The sequence below is a fragment of the Anomaloglossus baeobatrachus genome, chromosome 5 (genome assembly GCF_048569485.1).
Source record: "Anomaloglossus baeobatrachus isolate aAnoBae1 chromosome 5, aAnoBae1.hap1, whole genome shotgun sequence".
Classification (NCBI taxonomy): Eukaryota; Metazoa; Chordata; class Amphibia; order Anura; family Aromobatidae; genus Anomaloglossus; species Anomaloglossus baeobatrachus.
The window spans coordinates 173,380,397-173,406,644 of NC_134357.1; the positions used below are offsets into that span (position 1 = coordinate 173,380,397).

Here is a 26,248-nt window from a genome sequence, read left to right on the forward strand (position 1 = left end):
AAAATTAAAAAAAAATAAAAAAAACCTAAAAGTTCAAATCACCACCCTTTCACCCCATTGAAAATTAAAGGGTTAAAAAAATAAAAAATACACACATATTTGGTATCGCCACGTTCAGAAATGCCCGATCTATCAAAATATAAAATCAATGAATCTGATCAGTAAACGGCGTAGCGGCAAAAAAAATCCAAACGCCAAAATTATGTTTTTTGGTCGCCGCAAATTTTGCGCAAAATGCAATAACAGGCGATCAAAACGTAGCATCTGTGCAAAAATGGTACCGTTAAGAACGTCAGGTCGAGACGCAAAAAATAAGCCATCACTGAGCCTCAGATCCTGAAAAATGAGAACGCTACGGGTTTTGGAAAATGGCGCAAAACGTGCGCCACGTTTTTCGGACAAGCTTGTGAATTTTTTTTAACCCCTTAGATACAAGTAAACCTATACATGTTTGGTGTCTATAAACTCGCACCGACCTGAGGCATCATACCCACACATCAGTTTTACCATATAGTGAACACGGTGAATAAAATATCCCAAAAACTATTGTACAATCCCACTTTTTTTGCAATTTTTCCACACTTGGAATTTTTTTGCCGTTTTCCAGTACACTATATGGTAAAACTTATGGTTTCATTTAAAAGTACAACTCGTCCCGCAAAAAACAAGCCCTCATATGGCAAGATTGATGGAAAAATAAAAAAGTTACGCCTCTCGGAAGAAGGGGAGCAAAAAACAAAAACGCAAAAACGGAAAGTGCCCGGGGGCTGAAGGGGTTAAATTAAAGCACCACTCCAACTTTTTTTTTACTTCACCACTGGACAGATGCTTTAAATCTAACTCTTCTGCTTATAGTCTTATACTCAGCTTCTGACGTCTTCATATTTTTTTGGCGCTGCTCCCGTCAATTTCCAGTTACATAGATTGAGAAAAGACCTAGGTTCATCCAGTTGAACCTTATTCACCAAATTTACATTTATGTGACTAAATCATTTACAACCAACAATATTACATGTACTATTTACCTGCCAGATGCTACAATGTTTTATGGCGCGATTTGGAAGTCCCAACTCAATACAAGTCAACAAGAGCTTTGTTCTGGCTCTCATTGACTTGCATTGAGATCTTAAGTTGTAACTTCTAACCAGCGAGAAGTTGTGATCATAAGACAGCATCATGGGATGGGAGCGACATGGGAGGTGAGTATAAAAGCAGAGGCAGGGACCTTAGGTTAGAGCACCCCTCCAGTGCTGAGAACTCCCCCCACTGGAGCAGTTCTTTGAAATACAGCAATCACATGTTCTTTTTAATTATATGCTTCCCATGTAATTAATGCAAATGTAAAAAAAAAAATTCATTGTAAAGCATATACTGTACATGTTCTCACATTTTTACAAAGATATAATTTTCTATTTTTTGTATGTAAACAGTAGATACTTACACTATGAAGTTGAACTCTGCTTTCTCCAAAGTTCTTTGCTTTTGATAACAAATTAGATGCATGGAGACTATAATTTTTCCCACTTTGTGCATCTTTCAATTGCTCCTGAATTATTTTTGTTTGCCTTCTAAATATAAAACAGAAAAATATTAATAAAGCTTTCCATAAGCACAATATATTATAATATACTATAGAATACAAAATACACATTAGTCATATATATATATATATATATATATATATATATACACGTGTGTGTGTGTGTGTGTGTGTGTGTGTGTGTCTGTACAGAGACATTCTTGCTAAAAATCTGCTGAAGTTGAAATGAGGGTTGACATTTCAGCAAAATGTGATGCCAAACACACAGCCAATGAAACTCTCTGCTGATTTCAAAGACAGAAATTAAAGCTGCCAGAATGGCTGAGCCAATCCCCTGACCTAAATCCAATAGAAAATTTATGGAAGGAACTAAAGCTAAGAGTTCATAAAAGGATCACACAGAATCTTCAAAATTTGAAAAGTGTTTGTGTGGAAGAATGGACCCAAAATCACACCTGAGCAATTCAAATTCATGCAACTAGTTTCTCCGTACTCGAGGCTGCCTTTGACAACAAAGACTTTTGTAAGAAGTATTAAATACATTTCAATAAGTGTGCCCAATAGTTTTTCCCTGTGTGGTATCTCAATATCACACATCACTTAATTTATGGACATCTATGTTTTGATTTCTTTGCCTGTATGATTTGGATGGGTTCTTAATAGCACTTGGTGAGAAATTCATGTCAAAAGCACATTTAGAAATATTATTTGAAAATGTCCCTGAATATACTGCCAGCAAAATAATGTCATGTCCATGAGAAAAAAATTCTAGGATGTAGCTGATTATCTCAGGTCTGCAAATGAGGAGTCAAATATTCATGCAAAGGTTCTTTATTATAGTAACAGAGCAACCGATCTTGGATAAGACCAATTTTTTGGTCTTTCTCAAGGCCTCTAAGTTTAGGTTGTCTGGAGGAGTATGTCACTCAGGCTGAAACAGCTCTCAGGCATCAAAGCTGAAGAAATAAGGGGTTATCTGGTCTGCTCTTTGTGACTTCATCCGGATAACTCCTTATCTCTTCAGGTTTGATCTTATCAAAAATTGGTTGCTCTGTTAATATAAGCAAGAACCTTTGCATGAATATTTGACTCTTCATTGTGGACCTGAGATAATGAGCTCCATCTACACATTTGGAAATATACACTGATGAGCAAAAGGGTTACAATGTTTTGAACATTTCAGATACAGGCTACATACAGTATCTTGCCATCCATTAGAGCTTCAAATATGTGACTACCTTCATTTTATAGACAATATTAGCTATCTCATGTATACATTTTAATCACAACTACTTAGCATTTGATTAGCTGTGCAGATTCTGTTCATGTCACTACATTGTTACTGTTTTGCTTGTGGTGGTGGTAAAATATTTTTCTTTCAGTATACTACAAATTATAGCCTGTTCTCCGATTCCCTAATAGCTCAGTATGTTATTAGGTTGATATCCAAGCAATGACTTATTGGTTTGAATTGAGAAGCCGCCAAGAAGATTTCCCTAGAATAGAGGGCTCTCATGATACTTTATGTGAGAACCGTGGGCCGTGAACTAAGTTGAACTCATGATGTCATAACATCATGAGGTCATCTCAGTTCACTGCAGTAGTTCTAACACAGATTAGTGTGTGAGGCTGCAGTAGCTGCTTTCCCAGCCCACAGAGGAATGCTCTATTCTTCAAAGGCTGGGACAGTGAATATGAGATTATCAATGGACCTCCTTATTACTTAAATTTGATTTATTATTAATAAAATACACTACTAATACCATCATCAAGTAATAATACTTGATATCAGCTGCCAATGCACAGCTGGCATCAACCCCATATATAACCCCATTTGCCACGACATCAGGGCAATGGGAAAAGCCGAGTACTGTGCCAGAATTGGGTCATCTAATAGATGCACCACTTGTGCGGTCACTGTGGACTGCTATTTTTAGAGTGAGAAGGGCCAATTAACCATATCCCTTCCCATTCTAATAATATTAGCCACCCAGTTTTTTATGGTCCCTTTGCTGGTTTTCAAAAAACTGGGGGACTGTTTTTTTAAAATTATATGTTCAAATAATTAAGAAAATCAATATGGGAGCCTCTCTATTTTTCAAAACTAGCCAAAGTACAACTGACAGCTAGTGCTGTACCTGTGTTGGTTATGAAAATTAGTGGGATCCCATGTCATTTTTTTCTAAAATTATTTATTAACACTGCTAAATAGCTGTACAAGTTATCTCTCTATATCAGCTCTCTATATCTTTTATCTATCTATTTATTTTCTATCTCTCTAACCATTGTATCTATTATCCATCTATCTCTCTATTTATCTATTATCTATCTAATCTATCTATATATCATTTATCTATAACATTTCTGGCTTTACACATGTTTTACACATAAAAAAACATTAATTTCAGTATCATGCATCTTTTTTCCAGTACTTGTCACTAGAGATGAGTGCGGTTCTTGGTTCGTGGTTCTCCAGTTCGCGGCTCGAGTGATTTTGGGGGCTGTTCTAGATCGAACTAGAACTCAAGCTTTTTTGCAAAAGCTCGATAGTTCTAGATACGTTCGAGAACGGTTCTAGCAGCAAAAAAAAACAGCTAATTCCTAGCTGGCTTTCCGCTGTAATAGTGTAAGTCACTCTGTGACTCACACTATTATGAAATTTCAGTGTATAGTGTGCGGGAACAGCGCCTTTAGATCACTGCTGTATGGATAAAGGCGATTGCCATTTTTTTTTTTTTTCCTTGTCTTCCTTCCCTAAGCGCGCGCGTGTAGTGGGGAGGGCCAGCATGTCAGCCAATCCCAGACACACACACAGCTAAGTGGACTTTTAGCCAGAGAAACAACGGCATGTGTGATAGGATGTCCATGTCACATGTCCCTGCATTATAAAACCGGACATTTTCCTCCAGCACGCCATTATCTGCCTTCTGCGTTCTTGGTGTCAGACATCACTGGCGCAGCTCCGTCCTGAGTCCTATCGCCGATACTGCTGTATGCGCTCCATACACAGCGCTGGACAGCTTAAGGAGAGCACTTTCTATCAGTCCTTTTAAGGGCTCGTACCGGCAGGGTCAGAGCCATAGGTGACAGGTCCTAAAAACAGAGTTTAACAGCTACACAAGATGACAGCATCTGTGTAGCTAAGGTCAGGGATTTCCTCGCTGCATTTCCCCATTAAGAGGTAATAGAAAGGCGGGACTCCATTCCTCTACCCAGAGCCCCACAACCCTGGCACTGTACTTTCCTGCCCTCTGCACACTCCAACTCATTATAACTAAGCCATTATACTAGCAAACACTGAGTGTACCTAGTGGCATCCTAAATGTGGCTATTGGACTTCAGTATAGTCCCAGTAGTGCAAAGATATTTGCAGCACGTCTGCCTGCATTGCACACTCAAACTCATTGTTACTAAGCCATTATACTAGCAAACACTCAGTGAACCTAGTGGCATCCTAAACGTGGCTGTTGGACTTCTGCATCGTCCCACAAGTGCAAAGATATTTGCAGCACGTCTGCCTGCATTGCACACTAAAACTCATTGTTACTAAGCCATTATACTAGCAAACACTCAGTGAACCTAGTGGCATCCTAAACGTGGCTGTTGGACTTCTGTATCGTCCCACAAGTGCAAAGATATTTGCAGCGCGTCTGCCTGCATTGCACACTCAAACTCATTGTTACTAAGACATTATAATACCAAAAATTGAGTAAACTTAGTGGCATACAAGAAGTGGCTGTTGTACTCCATTAGTGCCCCACTGGTGCAAATCTATGTGCAGCACCTGTGCAGGACACCCTCCTGCTCTGTTTTTAATAAGCTATAATGATAGCAAAAAATACTGCCATTTAGTGGCATCATAGAACTGGCTGTTGGACTCCTTTATTGTGCCACTTGTGCCAAGCAATCTCAAGCACCTCTGCATTCTACCCTCATGCACATTTAGCTATGCTAATTTTATAGCAAACTCAGGGAATTCCTTGCTGCATTTGATCATTAGGAGGGATAGAAAGTGAGGCTTCTTTTACTGTCCTGGTACCCACAGAACACGGCCCCTGTACCCATCTGTCCACTTTTGCCACGCTATTTAATTTGCCCAAATGCTGACTCTTTTTCTGCCATCCTAAAATTGTCTGCAATACTAAGTTAGTGTTCCTTTGCTGCCAAGCAAGGTACAACACATGTGCTTTCTACACTCCTTTCCATTTCTGGAATGCAATTATTAACTGCAGGTAGTCCAGCCAATCTGTGAGGAAGGTGCAGGCGTGGATATAATGTAGCCTGCATCCAATGATGGTTCTCTCGATGTCTGACAGTTCAACAATACCTTCTGTTTCCACTTCCAAAACAAGTGATGACCTGCCAATCACACTCCCTGTTGCGGGTAAAGGAGTGGAAGTTCAGTGTGAAAAACCATGTGTGACTGCTGTCCCCACAGTCATAGAGGATGAAGAGCACGCAGATGCACTTGATGGGGCAGGCGGTGGTTGCACAGGCACGCTAGGCCGCATTGTAGCACAGTGAAATTCACATTGCGACTTATGCTTCATTTTAAGTCGTGTACAGGGTGGGCTCCCCAGTATGCAGCAAAACCAGGCAACAGGAAAAGGACTCTAGGCAGTTGGGTTGATAAATGATTGTTTAACTTTACCAAAACAAACAATAATAACCATGCATACAATTTAAATAATTGAACAATCTATTCTGTTGCTTACTACCTGCTAATCCCTCTGTGTAGCAGTAATTGTGTGTTTGTGCATGTGTGTGTGTGTGTGTGTGTGCGAACACGACTTACCAGTGGCGTATCACAAGAGCTTCCAAGTTACCTACCTAAACATAGACAAAACACATTACCCCCCCTGAATACCCTTGTTAGCTGAAGCCTCACAGATAACGCAGATGATAACAGTGTGAATGCAAACCACACAGCTCTGCAACACAGTCATGGAAATCTTGAAAAGCAACAGTCAATGCAAACATGTGTTGCTGTCCCTCTATGATTTAAACTGTACATGACAATTTGACAGTGCAGAGGCAGCAAGTCTTATTGTCTATAAATAGTCGGCCTACCCAGAACAGATATGTGTTTTGCTAATTAAACAAAGTTTTGCGTGCCCGCATTATTGTCTGGGCACAGCCTACCGTACCCGGGTACTCTGATGTCCAGTTGCCAGAAATACAGACTTTACGCTCCTCTCACAGTAAACAGTATCGACAGCACTGTAAGAATGTTGGTCTGTGGCACAGGATGCTGCTCACTGGCATTGCGGGGCTCATCATCAAAGTACAACATGACTCCCCTCACAATTGAACGAAGTGTTTCCGCGGAGGCTCCTTGCTGTAACACACACCTTTAGGTTTTCCTTCTGTTCATAGACAGCATCTCAAAGTCCACACCCGAAGAGCAATTTGATATTGCTATAGTGACCAAACAAAGGCAGATCCAAAATAACAGCAGCCCCTTGTGTGTAGTCTGCAACAATGCATGCAATGGCGAATTAGCATGTTGCATTGACAGTGGCTAAAGCTGAGCAATACACCTTCACGTTATCAATTCATATCCATGTGACACTTCATGGAGGAACTACTCAAAGGTGTGAGTTTTTGTCTTCTACTTACAGATTGTTGACAAATCTTACAGATTCCATGACTTGGGTGATCCTTTGCGATGTCCAAAAATTCACAGGCTAGGCAAGGCTTACAGCCCATGCGACCTGCATAGCCAACACGACTTCTGCTCAGAGTCAAAGTTGTGGTCCAGGATTCAGTTGTTGACGTGCTTCCAGTACTTTGTCTCTGGCCAGGAAGACGCAACGTAACCTCGTCGTCAGTAGCATCCTCCTCCACCTCCTCTGCTAACCTCATCGACTGGCTGACTTTGGTTTGACAGTAAGTGTGGTCTCCAACCTCATCAATAACCCTGTGTGTTTTCATTCCCCTCGTCCTGAGTCCTCCGAGACAACCTCTTCCTGCCCTGACCGAATAGTAAAGTTGTCATTCCAATCAGGTATCTGTGCTCCTCATCATGTTCCCCATTGTCTCCACCAGGAGGATTTACTTTTTGGAAATGAGGGTGTAGATTAGGCTCAGCACCTTCTTCATCGGGGCCTGGATCCCACTCACAAAGCTTCTGGCCATCTGCGCAGATCATTTCCCCTGTCTCATGGAACTCGCTACCTCAACACGTCAGATTATCTGCTACACCCGCAAGCTTCAAACTGAATCTGAAAACTCATCTGTTCAGAAATGACTATAACCTTCAATGACACCACCACCATACGTACTTGACGCTCAACCTAAACCACTCCTACTGTCTCCTCCCAAAAATCCTTTAGAATGTAATCCCGCAAGGGCAGAGCCCTCTTCCCTCTGTACCAGTCTGTCTATAGTTACTTGTATATGTATTCTGTATGTAACCCCCTTCTCATGTACAGCACCATGGAATCAATGGTGCTCTATAAATCAATAATAATAAAAATAATAATAACTTCCTTGTCTGTACTCATTGCAGCTTTGGAGCAGACCTCTGATTCCCAGGCTATAGTGCGACTAAACAGCTATGCAAACTCAACCATCTCTGTTACCCCATACTCAGCAGGGCTGGTGGAAACTTGAGAGCTGTTAGGAAGCAAGTGCGATTGGATTGACACCACAGAGGAATGGAGTATTTGGGATCTTGAAATTGGGGTGGAGGAGAGGCCACTTTATGGAGCACTTGAGATCCATTGAAGCAGCTGCTGTTTTGGCCTCATCTACATTTGTTAGCGATGGTTGTGTCTGTGAAAAAAAGGATCATATCAGATTATCCATGGGAAGAAGTACACCTGTTCTTTTGGATGGTATTTGTTGTTACAAAACCTGTGACCTGAAGCCTGCTGCAGTTTCATTTGTGCCCAGGCGTCAGCTGCCATTTAGGGCTGTGCCTTGGGTTGTCCAGCTGGCTACTTTCTCCTCCACGTCTAAGTGTGGAGAGGCAGCTAGTGCGCATGTGTGTGCCGATTTACCCCAGCCGCAGCCTAACTACAGTGTTTCGCCTAGTGAGTATGCTCTGCCTGACTGTGCCATTGCTGAGGCTAAGTCTTCATTTCGGGATACAGCGCATGCTCCCACACTTAGTGCGAAAAGCCTCTTTGCACAGGTACTTGCATTCCATGCCAGGTCTAAGTCCTGTTTTGTGCCTAGACACTAAAGCTGATAGTCTTTTTTCAGAGACTGTATTTCATGCTACTGAGCATTCTCAGGCACTTACTGCATCAGAGACTAGGTCCGGTAATGAACTCTTTGGCCCTGCCCCTGATGTGGGGGTCCCATATTGACCACAGGGCATCAGGTGTCATGACGATGTGACCAGGCCACTCCCAAATGGCATGCAGAGGCCCGCCCCTATGACTTGTCACCGCATTATTGATGGTCAGACGATGACTGGTGAGGTGTTTGGGTCATGGCAGCCATGAGGTCATCATTGAAGTTGCGGTTCCAAATAGGACGCTAGTTATGCCACTCATGACGTGTCACTCTGCTTTTGTCTCCAGGAGGTGCATTGTGGTTCACCCTGGTTTGGGGCGGACCCAGGTTATAAAAGGGGCTGTAGCCAACAAGGAGGTATGCAGTCTTCTATTATGCTCCGAAAGAGCACACCTCCATGTGTTGAACCCATTGCGGCTTTAGGCCAGAGGTAGGCAGGGATAGGGTGTCGATGCAGGCCACCACCACAGTTGGTAATGCAGAACGGTTAAGACCAGCTCCTGTCCTACCAGTCCTGCTTGTGCAGCCCAGTGGCATTAACAGGCCTGCTGCTGCTGATGCGCCTGCTGTCCACAGGTGTGGCCCCTACGCACACGGTCAGCGTACTCAATGGCCCCTGTGTTGTTAACAGGGAGTTCCTGGGCTGGGTAAGCATGTGGACCCTGTGATGCTAACAGGGCTCCCAGTCTCCAGATCCGAATGGCGTCTAACTCAGTTCAGGCTACTATTAGTTTCATAGCCACACAGCTCTGTATCCTCCACCAAACCTTCCAGTTGCCAACCTCTCCTTTTCCATCTGGGAGCACGGTGGACACTGACTGCTGATGGGGATATATACCTTTCTCTTTCTTTTCTTAATAATTTTCGGTATATAGCGGTAACATAGTATATACCACCTTATCCAAATCTGCCAGTCCCACTGTAACAGATGGTGTTTCTTCAGCAAATGTTACTGTTGCTTAACCACCAAATCCACGGACCAAAACTTTTTTCCCCTTTCCAACACACCTGTTCCCCTTTCCACCAGCATCTGTCCTTTTTCAACTCATTTTGGTATATGACCAAAAGTGCAACTCTGCAGGGACACCGTACTCAATGCCATCTCAGCACAGCAGCCAGCCCTCGGTCCCTCAGATGTGGACAAGTAAAAGACCATTTCCTCCTATCCATGACAATGCGTTGAGATTCACTCTGTGCAGCACTGGTGTTTAGTGGAAAAGCAGATCTAAGATTGCGTACCACCTTCTGCAGATACTCCTGTATACGTGCGTCCATTTCTATGGCAGGAATTATTTCGCCAAATTTTGTCTTGTACCGGGGATCTAACAGTGTGGCAACCCAGTAGTTAGCATTACTTCGAATTCGTACAATCCGAGGGTCATGTTGTAGGTAGTGCAGCAAGAAGGCGCTCATGTGTCTTGTGCATCCAGGAGGACCAAGTCCTTGGTGTGTTGGTGCCAGAAGGGTGAGAATCGTGCCTCCTTCCTCTGCCCTCTCCCCACAACCTCGCACAACCGAAATGTGAGCAAGCTCTCACTCATCTGCTGAGTCTTCCATGCCCATCGCCAGTTCATCCTCCATTTCTTCATGGGCTCCTGCACCTTCCTCAACACTTTTTGCTGATACTATGCGCCCTTGTTAATCCCTCTCCCTCACCATGACTGCCGCCTAGGTGCCACTGACCATCTGGACCTCGTAGATCTTGTTATCCCTTCCGCATATGACTCCTCCTGTACTTCCTCCCCTTCCTCTTGTCCCAACACCTGACTCCGAATAATAATTACAGTGTGCTCCATCATGTAGATGACCAGAATTGTCATGCTGAGAATGGCATCGCCAGTGCTAAACATCTTCGTCGACATTTGTAAACTGTGTAGAAGGGTGCATAGGTCCTTGATCTGACACCACTCCAGCAGCGTGATCTGCACCACCTCTGGATCAAGTTATCCCAGGCTATATGTCATAACGTATTGCAGCAGGGTTCGGCGGTGCTGCCACAAACGCTGCAACATGTGCAGATTCAAATTCCTGCATGTCGGCACATCGCATTTCAGGCGTTTAACCACCAGACCTAAAGACTTCTGTAGCGACGAAAGTTGTTGAGCTGCTGTGTGCGCACGATGGAAGTTAGCACATAGCGAGCATGCCCACTGCACAAGGCCATGTAGGCCGGGATGGTGTTTAAAAATTGCTGGAGAATTAGGTTCAACATGTGAGCCATACAAGGCACGGGTTGTCACATTGCCCTGACGATGGCCCGCAGCCAGGTTTGCATCATTGCCGCACACGGCTGTTAAGTCACCAACGGAGTCCACTCCGTCAATTTGTACTCCGGTCGCCAGGTGACAGCGTGTTCCTTTCATGCATAGTGCTGATGATGGGAGAGGAGTCGATGCCAGCGGCGCAGGTGGACGCAGGTTATGCTCACCCACTGGGCTGCATTACCTTGACAGATGCAGAATCTCTGGCTGAATGTAGCTGGTGGGTATCTCACAGATGAAGTACCATCATTCAGCTACAACCAATGGGAAGACACCACACCCTTTTTTATGCCCATCCTGTCTGCAGACCACTGCCAGACATAGCTTTGAACCCCTGTTACTTTTACCCCCAGTTCAGTTTTATGATTTTTTGTGCTTGTTACCTGACTACTTTTCCTGCTTGCTGTTTATGTACCTTGTTGGCCGATCCGCATTTCACCTCTGCTTGTTTTCTGATTAAGTCCTGGCCGTCCCATTCTGTTCCTGTTCCTCAATTAATGTTTTGACCCTGCCTGACTACTATTCTCTGGAACTGCAGCCTTCCACAGGTATTGATCACCTTGGGCCCTGTGTAATTCCTAATCCCTGTATAGGGGTTAAAGGGTTTCAGGGTTCTAGGGGTCCTGCTTGGTGAGTGGCTTCCCTCTAGCCTATCATTTACAGCCCATCTGAGTGTGTGGATCAAGGAAGGCGTTACACTGTGCTCTTTGCAGAAGGCCATGTGGGCCAGGATAGTGCTTTAAAAATTGCTGGACAACCAGGTTCAACACGTGAGCCACACAAGGCACGTGTGTCACATTGTCACAGCGAAGGGCCGCACCCATGTTTGCATCATTGTCGCACCCGGCCTTCCCTGGCTGCTGGTTGAGTGGAGACAAGCATTGATGAAACTCGGTCTCCAGAGCTAACCGTCCACAACTTCTCAGCGGTGTGACTCACATTTCCCATACATTTCAAAGTAAACCTTTGACCGCCTGATGGCATTGAGCTCTGCTGCCAGCATAGCAAGGAGGTGTGTGGTATTCCCTGTGCGCAGTTACTAGGAAGGGTGGCCTGACCACACAGGGTTTGGGCCAAGGTGGAGGACCCACACGAGGTTGAAGAGGCAGAAGCAGTGTATTAACTTCTACATACAGAGGAAGGATTGACACAACTCGTGGGGACGGCAAGACTTGTACAGCAGACCCTTCTCCATCTCTCCCGACAGTAACCCATTGCCCAGTCAGCGACATGTAACGCCCCTGTCCATGCTTACTGGGCCAATTATCTGTGGTGAAATGCACCCTGTCACACAGAGTTTCTCAAGGAATCAGTGATGTTTAGTGCGACATGCTGGTGTAGCGCGTGCACGCCTTTGTTGGAGAAGGAGTGGCGCCTGGGCATCGGCTCTTGGGGCACTGCGATGGGCATAAGGTCTCGAAAATCCTCGGTTAAAAAGGTTGGAAAGGCAGCATTTTGGTAGCCAACAGTTTGCAGATGCTGAAAGTCAACCTCCAAGCCATGTCATGCCCTTCTAAAAGCATGTAAAACACAGCGAGGGGACTCCAACCAAAGTCTCCCTCGTTTCCACTAACTGGGCCACACACACCCCACTTGACTGGCATCAGTTGACCCAATTTTCAAGATGAAAAAGATGCTTTACATGAAGCACTCTCAAAAATACGCGTGCCTTTCCCGTCCCCTGGCTGACCCAGGGGAAGAAAAGTCCTCTGAGAGCCATGACTTGTTCATCTTGGTTCTTTTAGAAACACAGCGAGGGGACTCCAACCACAGTCTCCCTCGTTTCCACTAACTGGGCCACACACACCCCACTTGACTGGCATCAGTTGACCCCCCCTTTTGAAAAAGAAAAAGATGCTTTGCATGAAGCACTCTCAAAAATACGCGTGCCTTTCCCGTCCCCTGGCTGACCCAGGGGAAGAAAAATCCTCTGAGAGCCATGTCCACATTGTCAGTGGACAGACACGTGTGCTTATCTGCCAGCAGACCCCCAGCAGCACTGAAGACAGGTTCCGAGAGAACGCTGGCTGCAGGACACGACAAGATCCCCAAGGCGTACGTGCCGAGCTCAGGCAATTTATCCAGATTGGAAGCCTAAAATGAGCAGGGCTCCAGTTGCACAGTAATGGCATCGATGTTTCCTTGCATATACTCATATATCTGTGTCTCCTCCTCTTTTTCCTTGTCCAGCTCTTTTGTTTTCGCATGAGTATATGTCCTTGTCACTTTCCCATGTGTTTGTGTTGTGTTGTGAGTTGTTTATCACCTTTTGGACACCTTTGAGGGTGTTTTCTAGGTGTTTTTATGTGTTTGTGATTGCCTGCCATTGTTTCCTATGCAGTTCGAGTTCGGTTCGTCGAACGTTCGACGAACCGAACTCGAACGGGAGCTCCGTTCGGCGAACCGACCTCGAGCCGAACCGCGACCGGTTCGCTCATCTCTACTTGTCACATGGATGTCACACAGTTTTCACACGGACATGTCACAGTGACATATGGATGACGCACAGATGTCACACAGATGACACACACAGACACAGGGATGGCTGTACGGATGGCCAAAATAGACACATGCATCTTTAACTCAAATGTGTCAAGGGGGCCTTAGGGTGTGTCCTTGATAAGTTTTTAGTGAACTTTTTTTTGACACTGTAATCTTTTTGCAGCATCTTACATTTCCAGCAAATTAGATGGGATTTACTTAAATCTCCTAGGAGCCCACTGTGCTTTTTGTTCTTAACATAAACGAATCTGCGATGCATCTTTCAAATCTGCAGTATGTCAATTTCTCCTGCAGGAATACTGAGTTTTATTTAGAGATTTTCCCCATAGACTTGCATGAGATGCGGAAAAATCCACTTGTAAAAAACCACACATGCATTTTTAGTGCATTTCAGCTGCAGAAAAACATCAAAGGCGCATGCAACCTGCAAATATATGTATCCGTAAAGTTTTGTCAAAAACAAATACCAGGAAGCATCAAAAACAAAGCAGCTTTATTTAAAATATGACAGAGCAACAATCGACAAAAAAGGGAAAATACAATAAAAAAATGCATGTAAAAAAAAGCTAGTAACCAAATGTACTTAATAAGTGCAAAAAATGCTGTAAACTCCAAAAAGCTCATTGTGGGATCATAGCCTAAAGGCGGCGTTACACGCTACGATTTATCTGACGATATGTCGGCGGGGTCATGATTTCCATGACGCACATCCGGCATCATTAACGAGTGCGTGTGACAACTACGTGAGACTCCAAACGATCGCAAATAGGTTGAAAATCGTTGATCACTAACACGTTGTTCATTTTCAAAATATTGTTCGTCGTTTGGGTCGCAGCAGACATATTGGTATGTTTGACACCCTGCCAACGACGAACAACATCCAAACGACCGCCTTGGGGAAACAATATATCGCTGAACGATGTTGCGTTGTTTTTCAGATCGTTAGGTGTGACCGCTAATAAATGGCCTATGTGCGATCTCGGCAAATCGTAACTACGATCTGGGCCTGTCACATCGCTACTGAGATCGTCAGATAAATCATAGCGTGTAAAGCGGCCTTAAGAGTGTAGAATGTTTCCATGTATCTTTTTTAGAATCCTAAATATTTTTTTCCCACTAGAGGAAGGGAGTTATTTAATAGTAATTTTTTTTTTAAATTTTTAAAGTACACATTTTTATTTTTATTTTTCAAATATTTTTTTTTTCTACCAGAAAAAAACAGTCTGGCACCTGTTAGGTTGTACCTAAATATGATATTCACTGAGGGAAAATAGCTTTCTCTGTATTCCATATTTTAAGCCAAGTTGGAAAGGAACAAACAAGTGTAATGCTGAGGCTTTAGTAAAGTGGCATCATAATTTCCAAATACTGTGCTGTTCTAGGTACCACAAGTAACAAGTACGCTTTGTGCCATTCTATGATAGATTATTTAGAAAGGAGCTGGCTCACCACACATAGTTTACATAATTCAGCCTCATGAAAAACGTTGATAAGAGTCGACCTGTCAGAGCCACTCCAGCAATCCAGTAATGAGATTTGGTCCAGCAAAAAGTAGCCACGTTCAAACATGAAAAAATCCATTATGTGTATTATGTGTGACATATCTGTCCTATGCATGTTGTAGATTATTTATCTAAAATTGAAGCACAATTTGTTGAGACAGACAAATTTCAAACCCTTTGATCTATTAGTATCTATTTCATTTACATATTTAGCATATGCGGAAATTGGATTTCAGATGTCATAAAAAAAATCGGCAAGCTGAGATTAAGACCTTGGCAAATCGATCCCTCAAGGAAAATAGTTAACAACTCCATTATTAATTTTCATACTTCTCTTGATCAATTAGGAAATAATGGAAATGGTGTAAAGTATAACGGAAACTGGAAATGCTTTATAGTTGCCTAATAAAGCATACTAGTGCTGCCTTTTCTTTCTCAGGGGACTCTTGGTTCTAGAAGGCTTAAAATCCTATAATTTTACAAATTCTATTGCTCTTTAGTATTAATTGTGGTTTATAATATAACGTAAAGGACTATTGGGCTCATAAAATAATGTAATTAATTTCTATTTCAAATTTAATGGGATAAACTTTTTGAAAGTACTATACACCTTTAATAAACTGAGTATATTCAGAAAAATACATTTTAAATTCTAATTTAGGAAATCTTTAAACAGTTGTCTGCTTTATTTGTGCATATGACAAACATTAGCTTTACAAGATATACTGTACACATAATGTACATTTTAGCAGAAATGATAATTTATTTATATTAGTGTGGTTTTCTTGAGTGATCTTCTACCTGACCCACAAAAAACAGTTATTTGCAGCAGTGATCTGCAAACAGTTGCTAATTGTGCTGAAGAATTAAACCTAGTGACAGGTGGGCTCGCAGATACACTGGATTGGTGGTTAATAAAAAATCAGTTCCGGACCGGAATTGATCCAGGGTATCTGTCCGGCACTTAAAAATGGTGGTGCGGATAGGGGGATTGGAGCAGAAGCGGTATATTTACCGAATCACTGACGCGGCTTTACACTCCCGCTGCTCCTCCACTTCCCCGCTCATTACATATTCATTGCTTTCATCTGTGATTGGTTGCAGTCAGATGCACCCCCAGCATTTGACTGCAACCAATCACGGAGCCGGTCTGTGCATCTAGTGTAGAGTGAATGAATGAGCCACGCATTCAGCGGTTACCTCACTCAGGTTATTTACGGTTACAGGTATCGCCATCTGTGACCAAAAATCACCTGAGTGAAGTAACCTCTGATCGTGCGGCTCATTCATTCTCTGGAGCTCACAGCAGGCAGTCTTGTTCTATGGCCGCTCACTGTGATCTTAAGATATAGCAGAGATGAATCGTCTTGGGACCTCGTGTGGATTACATCGGACCTACAGGGGTGTGATTATGGGGTTAATTAAATGGGGAAAGAGGTGGCTTTTTTGTATTTTATGTCAAATAAAGGATTTTTTCAGTGTTTGTGTTTACTTCTTTTCGCATTACATATTGGTGATGGGGGATGTCTTATAGATACCTATCATTAACAATCTAGGGCTTAGTTGCAGCTATGAGCTGTGATTAACCCCTGATATTACCCTCATTGCTACTGCACCATGGCAATTCGGGAAGAGCCGGGTAAAGTGCTGGGATTGTCGCATCTAATGGATGCGACAATCTTGGACAGCTGCAGATTGATATTTTTAGGCTGGGTCTCTCCAACCTGAGAATACCAGCCCTCAGCTGTGGGCTTTATCTTGGCTGAATAACAAAATATTGAGGTGGACCGCATGCCGTTCTTTTTTTAAATTCATTTATTTAAATAAATAAAAAACAGCATGGGGTCCCTTTTGTTTTGATACCCAGCCAAGATAAGCACACAGCTGGGGGCTGCAGTCTTTAGCTGTGCACTTTATCTGTGCTGGGAATCATAATATGGGGGACCCTACATCATTTTTTATTTATTTTTTTACCATACAATAGACCCACAGACTCCAGAGGGGGGAATCAGTGAATATGCATAAGGTTAATGAGCGGCACTGGAAGTAGGAGGAGCCGCAGGAACAGGTACAGTTGAGCCTAGAATGTATGGGCTGAGTCCAAGTTAGTGGGCATTACCAGCTGGGTTAGTGGGTGTGAATGGCTTGGTTAGGTTTTCTCCCTTCCACTACAATCATACTTTGCCCCCCTTCCCCCCATGTGATAGGAGCCTGTTGAATGATGTCATACCTGGAAGAATCCCGTACACTCTAGCATCTACTAGAAACAGGTAAGTATAGCGCGCTTGCTTTACTTATTCCTTTTTCTTTCTACTTTTTTTTTTAACTACCCATGTGCCGGATCCAGATCCATCCTGGCCCGACCCAGCATCCAGGTAATTTTGAACCCCTGCTGGTCTTGACATCCCAAAAAAACTATGTAAAAATAGGACAAAAAATGCCACAAAAACCGCAACAAAACTACACCAAAACCACAGATGACTCCCAGGAGACATCCTTCCACAAGATCAGGTGTTGGTCTGGTTTCGGTCAGGAAAGATGTCCTGTGTAAGCATAGCCTATTGCTTTCTGTCCTGGGTTCTGAACTGTTCTGATTTTTCCACTCCCCTCTACCATAACTACACAGCTCTCAGCTTAGGTAATTGCCAGTGATAGCTTGCTATAACTTGGTATTGGTCGAGAGGTGTGAGCTGGGGACAAGGAAGTCATATAAGGAGCAGTATGTGGAGAATACTGCTTTGAAATTTGTTTAGTGACTTCCCATCCATTATTTCCTTTTTTGTTTGCCTCATTAATCCTTTTCCTTTACTCCTGCCTGTAGTCTGGTCTGCTTTATTTGATTGCACTTTCTTTACACTTGTCTGTCTTTTCCCCTTTGTGTCTTTATCCTAGAACTGGACTAGTGTTCCTGCTGCCTTACACATTGGTCAGGGTTGTGCTGAAGGAAAGATAGAGATAGGAAAGTGATCACTGCATGGGGTGAATAAACCTGTCTGGGGCATCAGCATTTTTGGGTTGTTCAGGAAAGGTAACCAGCAACCACATCATTTTATTTCTACTGTCAGTGAATGTGAATAGTATTTAAATGGCTAAATAAAATAAAGCGCATTTTCTGCTGTTAGAATCAGATGCTAGCTATACAACACAGTCATCAACTGCTGAGTAAGGAGCTCAGCTCTTGAGCCCAATCCACAGATCTATACCCTAGATGCAGGACTGACAATAAAAAGACCCTCATTGCCCCATGTGCCCAGAAAAAAACACTTTCCTCCACTACTACCTGGTTAGCCTAGAGTTACATTACATTAAACACAATTTTTCAAATGCAACGAGAGGTAGCCTAACTCAAAACCTAAAACCTAACATTTATTTCCAAACTCAGATTAATGTGCCTAACAATTCACATTAAAATCACAGCATTGGGGAGGCATTATTCATACTGTCTCTTAAGGACTAAAAGTCCACAGACCTGAATCTCCTATATTAATCATTTGATTGTCTCACCATAATTCAACCATTAAAACCTATGAACTCCTAGCCTCCCCAACATGTTTCACCATATCTGGCTTCATCAGGGGATGGAGCTACAATGAGATGAGAATTTGTTATGATGAACAGGTCCCATTTGTTAAGTGTTATTTATAATATTTTATTGAAACGTGGCTAATTTCATTGATATCTATAGATAAATGTCTGGTAAAGGGTTCTTCCACTTGTCACATGCTGTAGAAGAGCAATTATGTGTTTAAAAATAATGCTGTATTTTTAAGCCAGCATGCATTATCTCATATTTGCTATATATTTGTGCACGGTATTGCCCCATGTTGCAGCTCCTCTCTAATTGTTTGTTGTGAATACAGCTGTTCAGTAGACAGGCAAATCGTGTTCGGGAGCTATCAATGCACTATAGATCCAAGCCAAGTAATACATCTTACTTTGTTCTGCAGTAGAATGCGGCACAAATCAAACCCACGGATACAATGCCGAAGACGATGCAGGAGATTGACAGGATTTGCTGTTGGTATACCTCTTCACTCTCTGCAAGCAAAAGCACATTCATTTTCAAAAAGGTGAATTGTTTAACAAAAAGCACATCAAAGCGGTTTTACTTTCTGGAATACCATGAACAAGTTACAATCTGAAGAAAAAATGCCGTTATAGTCACTCATTTCCATATCTATGACTTGCCAAGGTGCAGTCTTGACTTTTTAAAAGCTTCCTTTGTTTGCCGTTTAGAATATATGTGCAATTGCATTCTTTGTATTCAAATCATTTTGGTATTGCATAAGAACACTACAAGAATGAACAATAACTATGAGTCATTCCATAATGTGCAAAGATAAAAAGCCGATTTGGTCTACTGTATATTCAAATGTAACACATTAAGAAGAGGAACAATACGAAGAAATGATACATCAGTCAACATCACTTATGACATTAATCGATGTACACATTCTGTACGTGACCCTTAGTCTGAGGATTTGGAAACAGATTCATTCTGTCTAATGTACAAAATCATTTGGAAAAACAGGGTTTCATGAAAAACTGATAATGCTCATAATATATCTATACCACAGACGCACAACTTTTTCTCAGAACTGCTTTCTTCCACCTCTAATAGCCACTCTAAAACTTTTTTCCTTAAACTTCTATGCCAAATTGACACTTTTTGGACTTCCTCTTAGGCCCCCTTCACACATCTGTGTCTCCGGTATGTGTGAGGTCCATTTTCACACGTACCGGAGATACGGGCAACCGTAGACCCATTAAACTCAATGAGCCTGCAAACACATGCGTGTTTTCACATGGACGGTGTGTTCGTGTGGAGCATACTTGTGTCCGCGTGCTCCACACGTTGACATGTCCCTTTTTCTCCGGCAGCATGGGTGTAACACGATGACATGTGTTCCTTGTGACATCATTGTGACATGTACCGGAGAAAACCACGCTTCTGTGAAATAAAATTAATTTCTACACTCACCTTCTCCAGCGCTGCTGTTTCTGCTACTTTTCTCCATATCTTATCACGGATAGCAAACGGAGAACATTCGTGAATCAAAATCATGATTCAAATTTGAAATTTACAACACACGGAGGGCTATACACAACTTTTACACGTTCGTGCAAAACGTATGTGGTTTTCACAGACATGTGAAAGAGGCCTAAAGGGGGCTTTACACGCTACGATATCGTTAATGTTTGGTCGCCGGGGTCAAGTTGTTAGTGATGCACATCCGGCGTCATTAACGATATCGCAGCGTGTAATACTTACCAGTGACCTTAGGCGACCTCAAAAATCGTGAAAATCGTTCACCATGGAGAGGTCGTCCCAAAGTCAAAAATCGGTAAGGGTTGTTTAGCGTTGTGGTTCATCGCTCATGCGGCAGCACACATCGCTATGTGTGACACCGCATGAGCGAGGAACGTCTCCTTACCTGCCGCCGGCCCCAATGAGGAAGGAAGGAGATGGGCGGGATGTTACATCCTGCTCATCTCCGCCCCTCTGCTTTGATTGGCCTGCCGCTTAGTGATGTTGCGGTGATGTCGCTGTGATGCCGAACGTCCCTCCCCCTTGAAGGAGAGATTGTTCGGCAGTCACAGCGACGCCGCCGACCAGGTAAGTATGTGTGATGCTGCGTAGCGATAATGTTCGCTACGGCAGCAATCACAAACAATCGCATGCGCGACGGGGGCGGCCACTTACACGCTCGCTATCGCTAGAAATTGCTAGCGATATCGCTACCGTGTAAAGCCCCCTTTAGGCTTGGTCATATGGTGGTATACACTGGCAGACACAGATATGAAAGGGCCCCTTTGCAAGAAGAATACATACAACTTTGTAGTCCAATAGCTCATCAAAATGCACAATTTTACCTGCTTTGGAAGTTGAAATGGGCCCGCTTACCTTTCGAGCCCCGATACAGCCATTCATATGGCACCAATCCTATGTCCCTCTTGGCCATATATTCTCTCATGCGAGAGAATTGGATGCATTATGCTAAAGACACTCTGCTCAAACTTTGCAGTGAGCATGAGCCGAGTGTCATTACTCTGTGCTCCAATTTTCTTGCATGCAAGAATTTGAATATCAGTCAGGGCAAGATGGAGAACTTAAGTCCAATGTTCTACACACACCAATAGACTTGAATGGGTGCACGCCGTCCAAAATATGTGGCCAATCGCATCCTACTGCATTTTTTTCTCACGCTGAATTGGCTTGAAAAAAATAAATCACTGGTCAACACTGCTACATAGTATAAAATTTGTCCTAGCGCTATGCGAAAAAACATCAGATAGTGCTCGCATGAGTGAGCCCCTTAGTGCAAAAAATAGCCAAGCATCTCACAAGATTTTCTCTCTGGAGTGCCATAAAGGGGAACAGAGGACTCAATTTTCCTTAAATACCATAAGAAGGTCCCAGAGTTGAAACTTCCAGCTGACAGATCAATGTATGTCTCTCTGAGTTTACCTGGCACATTATGTTAGATCTAGTGCAATGCCTGAGGGAACAATGCATGAAACAGGGATTCAAAGAACACTGATGAAGAATACTAATCATGCAGCACCTTCAAGCCTGCACTAGACATAACTAGCTTAGCTTTGATTTTTTTCTGAACTAGATTACAGTAGAACTCATACAACTACACAGTTCCCCCAATTAATGTCATCCACAACATTTCATCCACCATAACATGTCAAATAAAATAGTTTCAGCCATGACAGTATGCTTCAGAAATATCTGATTTTATATAGAAATTCAAATATTCTGGCACCTACAGTATGCACAGAGATCATGTGAGGGTTGTAGATTAAAGCATGATTAACATAAATTATATTAAAAAAATAGTGACCTCACTGATCACTTGTCCTGCCCCCTTTACAGCCCATCATTTGGTCCTCTGGGCCTTCTTTTTTTTGCCTCTCTTCACCATGTGTATGCTCTTGCTCCTGCTTTACTCTCTTCAGAGGCTTCTGGCACCAATTTGGTTTCTTAGATTATTTTGCACTATGCTGTTTTGGTGTACATTGTGTCATTACAACATATGTATCCTAGGAGATAACTAGGCCTTGAGTGATGCACGTTCTAATGTTGTGACTTGTGTTAGGGTAGCATGGCATGCAATTCCATTAGAGGCCTATTTGGTGCCAGAAGCCTCAGCATAGACTGAAGCAGGTCACAGATAATTCCCACGACAGGAGAAGGTGAGAAGAGAGGCAGAGGCTGCGGAGGTGACATGAGAGATGAGAAGTGGTAAGGTGAACATTATTACTATACATTTTTTTAACCTTTTGGCAGCCCCTAGAGTTCATAAAAATGTTACTGAACAGTTGGCCACCATGTTGCTGAATTTGTTTATAGCAAAATGCAAAGATTTGTATTAAGGCGCATTTTTTCGAACATTCTGAGAAACTGTTTAAAGTCTTGAACATTTAGAGTCCAAATCATTTTCTGCTTTTGTTTTTCATGTTTGTAGTGTTTTGTGCTTTGTTTTTGTTTGTACCATATTTACTCCATTTGTACTATTGTTACGTTCTTTGGTCACCAGTGTGGGCAGAGCTTAGAATTTCTTAATATTTTTATCGGTTTCATAATTTGCAACATATCAAAAAGTCACAAAATTTTGAGTTAAAGTATTCCAGGTACCTATGATTTTATCTATGACTAAAACTTTAGCCCTTGTTTTGCGATATTTTTACTTGAACGTATTAGTTCTTGACCAAAAAAAAATCACAAGACATGTTAAAAACAGGAATGTAGAATATTTTATATTTTTGTACAAATTCCTGAATCATAAACAATAGTTTGATAAATTTGGCCCCAGAAATGTCAGCTTATAAAACAAGAGAAACATAGCAAAGTGACTTAAAAAGATTGCAAATGATGAATTGGACATATAGGGTATAGCATATGATTATCTTTTTATATTTCCTGATATTCAGCAATGTCAAAACCATTGAATATAAGAGATGGTGGCATATTCGCAGCTGGCTGGAAAAATAAATATGTTTTGAGAACTGTGGCACCTAATGGACTAGTAAAAAACCTTAAGTTGAAACGAGAGTAGAATATCAGAAATAACAATAAGAATATAAACTTTACATCACTGAACAACCATAAGGAAGCATAGCGTTCCAGTAGGTATAAAGCCTGCTTTACACCTTACGATCCAGCATACGATATCGTATGCGATCGTAACCGTCCCCATCGTATGTGCAGCACGTTCAATTTGTTGAATGTGCCGCACAAACAATTAACCCCCGTCACACGTACTTACCTGTCCATACGACCTCGCTGTGTGTGGCGAACGTCCACTTCCTGGAGTGGGAGGGACGTTCGGCGTCACAGCGACGTCACGCGGCAGCCGGCCAATAGAAGCGGAGGGGCGGAGCTGAGTGGAACATAAACATTTCGCCCACCTCCTTCCATCCGCATTGCTGGCCGGGAGCCCCAGAACGCAGGTAAGATCTGTTCATCATTCCCGGGGTGTCACACACAGCGATGTGTGCTATCCTGGGTACGATGAACAATCTGACGTTAAATTCTAGAGAAATGAACAATGTGTGTGCGATGAACGTATTACCGTTCAATCGCAATAGCACGTACCTGTCACACACTGCAATGTACCTTACGATGCCGGATGTGCGTCACTTACGACGTGACCCCGCCGACACATTGTAAGATACATTGCAGTGTGTAAAGCGGGCTTAACAGGCATCACAAGATATGGACTCAGATTGTACAATGACAAGAAATGATCTAAGAATAACAAAGGCTCATAATACGAAACTCAGGTTATTTGTCTTTTTTAATACTACGTAACACATTTCACAACCTGAAAATTGTAGCTGGCTTTAAAAGCATCAATTTGGCGACCTGGGTTTAAATCCCTTTCAAAAAACATCTGTTAGAAGTTTGTATGTTCTTCCCATGCTTGTATTAGTGTATTTCAGGTACTCCAGTTATTGCCCACTCTCCAAAGACATACTGGTAATTAATTAATGGGGTTGGTCATGACTCAGACAACCCCTTTCTCATACACCATGATTGCCCAAACTGAAATAAAAAAGCTGATACTTACCTCTTACCTTCTTAGGTCCTCAGGGTTTGTGTGTCTAATGTAAACAAATGTTGAAAAGTTCACGGGATATGACTTCTTCTTCAAGGCACTTTATTTCACATATACTGTGGATAGTTGATAAATGTTTTTTATCGCAGTACACTATTAATTACTTATTATGTTTTAATTCAGATTGGGAATGTATGGCGCTGGCTAAGTGACTGTGTACTCCATACCTCAGATGCCAAAAGTGTTAGACAGCCACTTGAAGAGTGGTGAATAGAGCACTGAACGCTACTGTTTAACCGCTTAGATGCTACTATTAATCATAATAATAATATTTAAATGGCATTCATTACAACCCTGCAACATGATTGCTTTGTGCTTATGGGTTACTGTGGTATGTAGGCCTAATCGAGGCTCTTATCATTTCTATTGAGGTCCTTTTATGAAGCAGAGCTAATAGCAAAATTGTAGGTTCAAGCTCGCTATGAGGTCTGAATACTGATGTAAAAATTAACAGAAAAATACTTGTAAAAATATAAAAACATATGTTTAATATTAATTCATCCATACAGTTTTATGAATAAAAAAAAACAAAATGGCAAACACCATTAAAAAATGCCAATGTATAAAAAATGCTTTAAAAAGTAATCAAAACATGGAATATATTCCAAAATGGTAGCAATAAAAGCACAGCTTGCTATTAAAAAAAAACAAAAACAAAAAAAAATATATATATATATTATATATATATATATATATATATATATATATATTATATAGTTATACAGATCTATTAATGGGAAAATAAATAAGATCTAATTTTTCTAATCAATAAAACAATAACACTTTTTATTTTTTTGAAGTGTGTATCACTATAATTGTCACGCTCTCCGGGTCCCCTGCCCTGCTCCCCGGCTCACCTGCCACGCTCCCCGGCTTCCCTGCTTCTCTCCCCGGCCTCCAGCCTCCATTGCCCGCGGTCTCCAGTCGTCCCGGTCCCCGCTCCCGGCGCCCGTCGGCTACACAGCCCCAGCCCGGCTCTCCTGCTTCTTCCTCACCGCTCCCTGCCCTGGCTTCTGGCACCCGGGCCGCGCGCATGCGCATTAGGGCACGCGCGCGGTCATTGACCCTTTCTTAAAGGGCCAGCGTCCACTGACAGGAAATTGAGCACACAGGTACAGGGTATAAAGGGGTTTAGTGTCCAAGTGGGCGGGGCCTGTTCTTCGTGTTTCCCAAGCTAGGAGTCAGGTCTCCTTGTGTTCCTGTGATATACTCACCTCTCTCTCTTCTAGAGCCGATCCTGCCTCGCCATCCGGTCCTGCCGAATCCCGAACCCCGAACGCTGACTATCTGCCATCCTGACAGTCCGTTCCATCTCTGATCCCTGTGGTGACCCGTCCTCTCGCTCCATCGGTTCCGGACTCCGCCTGACAACATCTCGGCTTCCGAACCTGAGCTCCGTCACCCGGACTACCATCAGTGACTCCGTGGTCCCAGGGACTTCTCCATTCTACTCTTGTGCACGGACTGTCCTGCTACCCGTAGTGCTCCAGCTACCAGACCCCTTACCTTCACCAAGGAGTTCGGCCCAGTGGATCCACCTCCTGGGTCTGCCCTTCCACCTGGCCCTAACAATAATCATACTAACCTAAAGAATCATATGGTCAGATTTCATTTTATTATAAAATGAATCACATATTAAAAAGAAATAACCATGACAAAATTGTGTTGTTTTAATTGTCACTACAACTGGAATTGTTTCACATTGTTCAGTATGTTGTATACAAATTGAGCTGTGTCATTTAATATTAAAACTTGTTCTACAAAAACAAGCCTCATATGGCTACGCTGACTGAAAAATAAAAAAGTTATGGCACTTGGAAGAATGGAAGAAAAAAGCAGAGATAAAATGTCCATAATGTATTCATATAAAGGCAGATTTGTGTCATTATTTGTTGCAATGTTCTGCAATACAAGAGGTTCTAGGAAGCAGTAGGTTATTTGATGCCACAATATTACTAAAAAATATGGTTATGTGTGTTTTGTTATGGTCCAGATAAAATTCTCTCAATACATTGAAAAAAAATAATATTATGAATATATAAATATCTACCGTATATGACTTTCTAATAT

The 26,248-nt window shown here is 42.4% G+C and overlaps 1 protein-coding gene across 2 annotated transcripts in view; it reads right to left on the reverse strand.

Annotated features, from left to right (window-relative positions):
• Window positions 1-26,248, reverse strand: part of NRG3 (neuregulin 3) — a 1,464,760-nt gene that overhangs the window by 174,402 nt on the left and 1,264,110 nt on the right. For both annotated transcript variants that reach the window (XM_075349019.1, XM_075349018.1), the window contains exons 5-6: window positions 18,986-19,088; window positions 1,442-1,568 (exon numbers count right to left, since the gene is read on the reverse strand). In XM_075349019.1, the coding sequence (XP_075205134.1) occupies window positions 1,442-1,568; window positions 18,986-19,088 (230 nt within the window). The remainder of the gene's footprint in view (window positions 1-1,441; window positions 1,569-18,985; window positions 19,089-26,248) is intronic.